The sequence below is a fragment of the Phaenicophaeus curvirostris genome, chromosome 15, assembly GCF_032191515.1.
Source record: "Phaenicophaeus curvirostris isolate KB17595 chromosome 15, BPBGC_Pcur_1.0, whole genome shotgun sequence".
NCBI classification, from domain to species: Eukaryota; Metazoa; Chordata; class Aves; order Cuculiformes; family Cuculidae; genus Phaenicophaeus; species Phaenicophaeus curvirostris.
In genome coordinates, this window is record NC_091406.1 from 11,615,411 (window position 1) to 11,624,804 (window position 9,394).

The 9,394-nt window shown below is 41.7% G+C and overlaps 1 protein-coding gene across 6 annotated transcripts in view; it reads left to right on the plus strand.

Annotated features, from left to right (window-relative positions):
• HTR4 (5-hydroxytryptamine receptor 4) overlaps nt 1-8,756 on the plus strand; it is a 123,206-nt gene extending 114,450 nt beyond the window's left edge. For 2 of the 6 annotated variants that reach the window (XM_069868978.1, XM_069868977.1), the window contains one exon: nt 6,854-8,756. Coding sequence is in view for 4 of the 6 variants with exons in the window: in XM_069868977.1 (XP_069725078.1) it covers nt 6,854-6,941 (88 nt within the window). In the remaining 2 variants the exon portion in view is untranslated. Of the gene's footprint in view, nt 1-3,875; nt 3,948-5,253; nt 5,966-6,853 lie in introns of those variants that run through there. The other 4 variants (XM_069868981.1, XM_069868980.1, XM_069868979.1 and 1 more) reach the window with 4 other exon arrangements.
• Nucleotides 8,757-9,394: the final 638 nt, after the last annotated feature.

A 9,394-nucleotide genomic window follows, 5' to 3' on the forward strand; every position in this document is an offset into this window, starting at 1 on the left:
AACTAACAAAAAGTCATCTTAACCTGTTTTCTCTTTCCCTCTCTTTTATAGTGCATTTATGAATTATATTGTTTGCATTTATAATTAGGGGACTGAACAGATGGTAGAAGCTTATTTCAGAATGATGTGTTCATTAAAATAACCTACTCTCGTCTGCCAAGTGATTGTTAACTGCAATCCCAATTTGATATTGAGGAGAGATACTTATTCTTTCTCTGTAAGTCCATCTGAAAGAAATGGAGCTTTGAGAAATGGACACTATATTGAGTGTGAAGCTACAATAATGCACTCCACATGGGAAAGCACTGAAGAGTTCTGCATCAGTGACAGAAAGAAAAATGCAGGGAAACATAAACTGTAGACCAAGACAATTTTCAAATCTAGGAAAATTTTCAATCTCAAAGCTCAGTTCCACTTAAAACGTGCCTCCAGCCAGCTTTCACCTATGTGCAGACTCTTCCTACACTCTCTGTCCCCTTAGACGGTCAGGTTCAATAATGATGCTTTCCATTATTAAAAATGGGATCTCTGCTCAGACATGACATCGATCTTTTGGAGTTTATCACATCTTACACTGTAACATTTTGTCTTCCTCCAGTCTGGACATGTATTTACTTTTGTTATTACTTCTCCAAATAAGAGGGTTTGTGACTTAACTGGGAGCAACCCCCACCTGTTTGTCTCCCTTCTTGGAAGTCTTAGTCTTAGTCTTAGTCTTACCAGCTTTATCACCCTGCAAGGCCTGTGATAGACCTGGAGACAATTCTTTGTACTTTAGCTCCTTTGCAGTGTTTTATTTCTGAGATGCCCCACTATTTTCACAACGAGACTTCAGAATCTAGTTTGAACATGGATGAAAGCAGAGACATAACGTCAAGGTTTCCTTGTTGAGACTGAAGGATTCTCTATTTCTGCAGTCCTGGCTGTTTTCCAGGTTCTAATTCCTGACCCACACATCTCCTTGTGCATATGTCCTTCCAAGGCTACCTCAAGATGCCTTTTGTGGCAGATTGTGTTCACTCAGAGAGCAGTCCGAGGGCTGTGCTACTGGTGAGGTGCTTGGAAAGATAGCTAACAACTCTCCAATGGCTGAAAGCTTTGCTCTCCTGCACCTTGGGGATTGGAGTCACTTGTACCTCACAGCTGTGGCACAACCATCAGAATCTTACAGGCAAAACTTAGAGGAAATAGTGGAGAACAAGGTGGAAGGGTGCAGGACTCCTGGCTGTGTGACTGAGCCCTCTGGGAGCAGAACCAAAGGTGGGAGGAACGTGAAGCCTGTAGAAAATCGATTACGTTCACTAAGAATAACCAGAAATGTTTGTTTTCTGGGTTACCTCTGCAAACATTGCAGCAACCTTCAAGATGCAAACTGGCTGTACAAAAGGTGTTACTGAGAAGTTTTCTGGGGTCCCAGAGGGACTTTCTACTTGGATGTGAAGGAAGAAATGTATTTTGAAATGTTTGATTTGGAATGCTGGCAATCAACAACTGGAAAATGGAGAAAATCAAAGAGGCAGATAATGGCACGGTTGCCATTATCACAGTGGTGAGATCAGTCACCTTGATAAAAGGCAGAAAAGGGCCTTGAACATGAATTGGAGTCTACTTTTTCTTGCTTTTTCTTTTTTTTTTTCTTTTCTGTCTCCTGAGAATTTGCAGACTTGCTCCAGATCAGAAATGGGGAAAATATTTCAAACCATGAAAACTTGGAGAATGAGCAAAGCATTTTCTGTACTGCTCTGATTTTAGCTTGAAACTCATTATTTTTGACCTAGCAATTAAGTCTTTATAATTGCATGTTTCTCAGGTGCTCTGACCTCCCTTAAACATCCACTCCAGCCTATTAAATCTCCTTGTTGTAAACTAAATTAGCCTGTACATTTTTTAAGGGCGACCGTTGTCTTCAAAAGGAGCAAGTCAGAGCTCAGCACAACAGATTTCTGCTTTAATTTGGACTACTGTGTGCTACTGTCAGGAAAACATGAATAGATTTAGTCTTCTCCAAGTTTTGTTTTTGTTGAAATTTATTGCTTGGTTTAATTTGAAAACTTTCACTTGAAAGGCAAGCAGCTGACAAAAAAAAAAAAAGTTAAAACAAAACTATTAGTCAAGGATCCTTCCCAAAATCAACAATGAGAAATTGCAATGCCTTTAAATAAGAAATTTCACTTATCATTCTTAAAGAATTATTGCTTTTAGGTTTTTTTTAAAGACAAATTCACAGAAACTGGCACAAACTCAGGGAAACTGAATGTCACAAAACCTGCAAATTTATTTCTTCTGTTATTATTTCAAATTTTTAAGAATGTCACAGTTAAAACTTGCTTCTTGCCTGATTCTGCTGTGCTGAGTTCCCTCCATCAGTCCAGCCAGGAGTCACTAATGAGCCAGTAGTAACAAGCCCCAAGTCACAATACAGGGATATTCCATGGACCCTCTGTTTCAGTTCTTTTTCAATTAGGAGCAATTTTCCTGAACTGTATGAGCAAAGGGTCAGTAGGAGACTGTCACAGGCTACCACATCTGTAAGGTCACTGTTGCAGCCCATGGTGGAGTATATTCTAGGCTTTGAACAATTTAAGTTGAACAGCTAAGAGCAGCACTTATTTCAAAGAATTTCATACAAGGTTTTTATTTTCTATTCTTGCATTACCCACGGGTCTTTAGAAACTTTGGCGGTAACTATTCTGCATGTATAATATAAAGGTTATAAAAAGTATTTGTGAATTGGTGCTTATCAGCTCTGTATTGTTTGTGTCTGAACTTCCCCAGACCTTGCAGCTGTTTGTGTCCTTGCTGAGACCTAAACCATCGTGGCAGTACCGGTCACAGACATATCTATACCATAAATGCACCCATCCACCTACTTCTGCAGCAATATTGACCTCTCGGTGTCTGAACGTGTGTGCAAAATCTCTTCTCTACCCGGTGACATGTCCTGCATTTTCTGGGCAGAGCGAAGGGGAGTGGATTTAGGTGGCAGAAGGCCTGAGGAGCAGAGAGTTAACAGCTCCCAGTATCCCCTCTGCACAAAAGCAAACCCTTCCCAACCCAGAGACAGTCGCAGAACCTCACCTCAGTCTCCAGTGAATGTCAGGACAACAGGAACCGCCTTCTGCCAGTTCAAAAATGGAAGCAATTAATAATGTAAGCAGGTGTATTGGGGAAGGATTGTTATCAGAGAGCAAAGGCAGCTGTGCTTCTACAGCAGATTTAGCACGGGGATGGTTTCCTCCCTTAATCTGCCCTCAGCCCAGCTGAAAGCTTTGCCGTGCTTCCACAGTTGTTGGCATTTATTTTATTCTTTGTTTTTCTCTGCCATTATTATGACCACCTCGGTAAAACTATTTCTCCTGCCAGGATTAAAGGGGCAGAGGCTGCTGAGGGAACATTAAGCTTGTGTTGGTTCAGAAGCTTTGGAAAGGGCAGATGTTGCCACACAAGTCCTTTAGCCAATTAGTCATTCAGCTGTCTTTGCTCTCTCTTCGTCAGATACTAATAAGCTGTATCTACTAATGTGATCCCAGCCTCATAGAGGGTCAGTACCTGCAAGAGGCTCCTTGCCCTTCGCAGCAGCCACCAGGATTAACTGCCTGCAGGCTGGTGCGCTCAAGTTTGCAGGGAGCTTAGGGGAGAGGGATGGATATGAGTGTTCAGAGTATGGACTACAGTTAAAAACCAACAGAGTAATTCATGAGTAAAACAGCTGCAAGCCGTGCTTTCCAGACACTTCTGCACCAGACACTTGCTGGTGCAGAGGAGCCACAGGTATGTGTGACCAGCAGAGGCAGATATTGCAGCATGAAAGGTTGGTAGCAAGCATTTTTAGGAAAGACCAGATACCTTCCAATTCCTGTCCATTCCATCTCCAGACAGAGGCTCCCTTCTGGAAACTGGACCGGTGGTTGCGAGCTCTGATAGAAGGGTGGCACACACACCATCAGGTATTGCTTCCCCTCTTCCTGTTTTTCACTACAGTTGGGAAAGCCAAAGACCAGCAATTTTTTGACTTTGCTTCCTTAATGCGTTGTACAAACTGGTGTGGGGGATAGCTCTGCAGGGAAAGACAGTGGGAAGATTACAAACAGCTGCTGCATCCCCTTGGTGTTTTCTCCCTGGCTCTTGCTGAGCTCCCAGAATAATGCTGGAGCTTCTTCTTCTGGTTGCGGGGCTACAGAGAGTAAAACCATACAGCTCTCCTCTGCTGTGCTGAGAGCTAATCCAACCAGTTAGTTAAAGACTCCGTTGGACTGTCAGAAACAGCAGGAGATACAGAAGCAATTATGTCCAAGTTGGTCATCATCACAATTAAAGTACCATTTGGCAAGAATGTGAATAGCCTGCAGCAGGGTCCCTTTGTAGGTGGCGATGCCTTTTTGCTATTAGGCTTTATTGCTGGGTGGTGGTGTTTATGAGCTGAGTAAAGCTGTCAGGTGAAATGACAGTAACACTCACCCCCAGTTCTGGGAGGAGTCAGATGCAGAGGCAGCCTGGGATGCTATTTGTAATTGAGCTTGGTAGCTTAATGTGCCTGTGTATACAAATCCCATTGAAGGAACTCATTACAGGCAGGAAAGCTGAGCAACTAATTTGCTGCAGATAATTTATTTAATGCATTTAAACCTTTCTAATGTTTTTCCTGCTCATCTATTTTGACTCCCTCAGATGTATTCATTACTCAAACCTACTTGATGAATTTATCTTGAAACACTCAGCCCACACATGCAGGGTCCGAGTGGTGTTTTATGCTTGCAGTCGGTGAGATAAACCCCATGGTGTTTGGTTTCTCAGCTCTGTGAGAGGCACATTAGGCATGTGTTCCTGTAGGTGTGGAAAAATTAATTTTGGGTGCAGCTGGGCTTTCTCTCTGAAACTTTCTTGCCATAGATACTGATACCTAAAAAAATTAATTGTGTTTTCAGAGAGCAGGTCACTTAAGACGTGGTGTGAAAAAAAAGCAGGGCTGTTAGATTTTTGTATTTTAGCCAACACTAAATTGTTGCCCTGCAACTGGCAGGTAGCTTTGAACTTTGATTTGAAGGGAGAAGTTACAGTATGTGAAAACAATCCCTGTGACACAAAAGCCTGCCAGGAAAGGACTCCTTTAGTGATTTGCTAACGGAGATGTTGGTGAGATTTTTAGGAATGATGTGCCAATACCAGAGTGGGTCACCACCCCTGCAGTGCAGCTTTCACCCTCTGTATACAAATGCTGTTTCCGCCTCCTCTACTGGTCCTCTTTCCCTACAGGGTAAACAGCTGGAAATGTTGAGCTAACTGCCAGAGGCTTCAGACAGACACTTTGTGCCACAAGAGATCCTGGGACACCTTAATGACTTCTCTTTAGCTTAATGCATCTTTGTAACAAACGGCATCACCTGCTCAATTGCTGATCTTGCACAACTGTTTTCTGACTACTGCAGAAGAAGAAGAAAGGTTTGGCTCTGTGGATATCCTGTATGAAGTCAGCTTTCAGTGCCTGTCTGTTTTGCTTCTGAGCAAGTCCTGAGCTGCTCTGAAGTATGTCTGTTCACAGAGCTGGGGGTCTCCTGCCTCTCATCCTCTGTGTCACCATACGTAGCAGAGGTTTTGCTGTGCTAGAGGTCTCTGCTGGATTGCCTCACACAATGTGCCATGTCTGACTCAGTATATAAAATTAAAATTATGTTATGGCTTGTATGCTTCATGGTCATCTAATTGGAGTGTCTGTTCAGTGTTAGATGCAAAATGTCTTCTTTCTTGCATCAAGTCTGTATCTTGTTGGTAGAACCAGAACATTTTTTTTTAAATACATAATCATTATTTTAAGTGATAGAGTACTAAGGGAGGATGTTTAACAGATGTGTCTGTGCATGCATTGACCCACATTAAGGCAATCAAGCCTGATCGTGTTGAAAACCAGCATGTAGTACATTTGAGGATAAATTCCTGCAGGAACGTTCACTCGGAGAAATTCGGACAGGCAGTCTGTTTGTTACCCTGGCTTTCCTTTTGAGTTCATGGCTGATCTGCTGGAACTAGTGGATACATCATTTGTAGGATATTCAAATAATCTACTTCAGACATTTCAGTGGCACTCTAAGCACCTTAATTAAGAGCCTAAGTCTAGGATATACACAATGGAGAGATGCATCCAGATTAATCATGTCAAGTAAATGATGTCATAGTATCAGGTTTTTAATATGTAAACAATGACTACTTCCTGACCTTTTTTCCCCAATAACTATTCAAACAAATGCTTAAGCTGATACTACTTTATTCCCCTTTGCTAACAGCAGAAATGATCTATTCTTCTATTTTTCTTATTTTTTTTTTTTAACTTTACTGGGATGCAGACATAGCCAGTCCATCTTGAGTGTTTGTTACTCTAAAAGAACATGCATATCTCCATCTCTAAACACTTGGGAGAGGAAAGTCTCAACAGAGACCTGATTTCTCTAATATGCATTTGGACTAGGGAAAAATATGTTTTTACAGTTATAGTCTCAAATGATTCATTAAATCATCCATGGAAGATATTAACTGGAGTGCTGTCAGCTAAGTTCACCCACAGATGACCAGAGTTTCTTAGTTCTTTGGTCTGGTTTCCTCTCATTACCAGCTGCAGCTTAGACACATGAAAACCAAGAGGTTCTTGGTTTTCAGGAAATGCCGTGACTGTAGCAAACTGAAGATCTGGCTCCCTGCCATGGACCAAAGTAGGGATTCACATTTGCTTAATGTGGGATCTGGATATTTGGAAGATGCACTGTCTTAGGAGATAGTTCTGGGTTTTCAAGAACTCATTTTACGTAAGCCTGAACTTTTAACTAGCACTAACAAATCTTTCTTTATGTTTTTCTACCTCCAGGTACACTGTTTTACGTAATGGGCATCATCAGGAACATGAGAAGCTTCCCATCCACAATGACCCTGAATCTCAAGAGTCCTGTTTCTAGTCATGGGTCTACAAGAGGAATGGCCCAGCTGAAAGAATAGATTCCTTGTAGGAATTCCTCAAAGGATTCCTGGACAGCAGGACTTTGTGAAAACTCATTCATCTGCATTGTCATGGTGTCTCCTGCACTGACTTCATATGAATGTCCAGCTGCACACATGTAGATCAGTGGGGACATAGGAAGGTACACAAGCTGAATGGCTGAGGAGATTTTCCTGTACCTGCAAGGACAGCTGTACGGCTGTGCCAGAGCCTTCCTCCAGGAGTGAGCAGATTTCTGTCGATAAAAGGAAACAACAAAGATACAGACCACCCAGTGCAGGGACTTCCATTATTCCTTTCCAGTCACCATCCACCAAGCCACTGCTCTGTCCTGCGATACCACGATCTTAAAGATTACAAGCTCTGGCTAAAGGTGTAACATGCTGTGAGACTAAATGCCTGCTTTACCTGTGCAAGATCCTGCCCACCGGCGACCAGATGCTGTCAGGATGGAAACTGCCCTGCATTTTCTTTAGCCAAATAAGAAAAAGTATTTGCCTTTTCCTTATAGTTACTGGTGAAAGGTCAGCGTGAAGCTGCTGATTCACCTTTACCCTGCAGAGCTTTCTTTGTAAATGCTTTTCTTGTGTTTCCTGGCCAGGTTCATTGGTGGAAGACTCACAGGTGTACATAGTGCCTGACCAGCTGGAGAGGGATCTCCACAGGCATTTCACTGCTAACAGCAGGCCCTACGAGCGCTGCTTCGATCCAGCCTAGTTGCTAAAAGACAGTGGCCATCCTCTGCCATTCCGAAGCCAACGGACAAGATACAGCCCTCAAACCCCAGGCAAACTGCCAGTGCTGTCCTGAACTGAGCAATCTTTGGGCATTCTTACCAAGAACAAAGGTTGATCAAGAGACAAAGTCAGTCTGTAATAGATCACCAAGTGCCATCCTGAACAATATACCATCTAAAAAACTTTTATAGCCACATTTGGAAGACAGACTTCTACTTACGTTTTCCATCTTTATTTTTCTATTTGTGTCTGTTCTCTTTCAGTTGAAGTAAGAAGTTTCAATGCTTTCAAATACCACATGTCTGTTTGCAAAGATCTCAGTCCTTAGCTGGTTCCTGCATGTAGATGTTGCTATGTTCCTTGTGAGCTGCTTCCACACTTGCATGGAAAGGGTAGACAAGGCGATACACTTCACAACTGTAGGAAAATGATTTTCCTACAGTGGGGAATATGCAGGATCAAGACTACCAGCCTCTACCCTTTTAGATGAAGATCTTATCTAGACACGCCACCCTGAGCCTAGAAAATAAAATTGTACTTTGTTATATTGTGTAATCATGTACAGATATTTTTAATGTAAAATGAAAAGGTGACTTTATTTATTATTTTTTATCAGGAACGGTGAGTTTTTCATTGAAAGCTTCTAGACACCCAGGAGCTTAACATTATATGTAATATTATTTAGTAATGTTTCTGTTGCTATGTGACAGGTATTTACTGTAAACAAACAAATCCTGCTTTGAACAAACAAAAATGTTACTCAGTAGGAAAAAAATTGTGCATGATAAAAACAACTGGCTTCCTTGCCATGGTGTCTGACTTCTTTAAATACTTCTTCCACATGAAATAGTCACTGATAAAGCCTCACATCATTTTCCTTTTAGGATTCAAAAGGACATAGGGCAGAAACAGCCTTAATTAGACGCAGCCACTGACCAATGTAGAAAATTGCTAGCAGTCAGAAAGAGCCAAATTATTGGTGTTTGTAGTGATAGGTGCTGATAGGAAGAACATGACCTATTTGACAAGAGAGGGGTGAGACAGTTCGAGCCACTTCCTCCTTCATCATTAGGAACAGTTTGGCAATGACGTGTTTTTACAGGGTTGTGTTTCCAAAAGAACTTGTTACCAGTTCATCTCTATTGTTAGCACCAAAACAGAGCAGTGAGTGAGAAAAAACAGGCTGTTATTGAAAGTTTTGGAAAAAAGTCATCCAGGACCATATCAGTCACAAGATCTACACCTCCGTGGAACTGCTCGCATTGGCTTTTGTTTGAATGTGGGTATGCGAGACTGCAGAACAGGGTGTTTTGGTTTGACTTCAAGTACCAAATTTCTTAGAGAAATCCTAGAAAAGCTTTTCTCTGTCCCCATTACAAGGCATCAAAATACTGGTGTGAAACATGGATATGAATATGTGACATGGAACAAGCAGCATGAGAATGCAATAGGGAGGTTGTTCTTTGTTTCTGCTATCCTGTAGTGTTGTTTCCTCCTATATTTTTATGTGCTTTAGTAATATATCTTTTCTTAATTTAAAATTAACTTCTCAACATTGAATTCTACTCATGGACAACGTTCAGAAAGCTCTATCAGTGGGATCAGTAACACAATAGCCAAAATGGTCAACAGCTCTGACTGGAAAAGACTCCAATTCCAAACAGTATTTGGATGA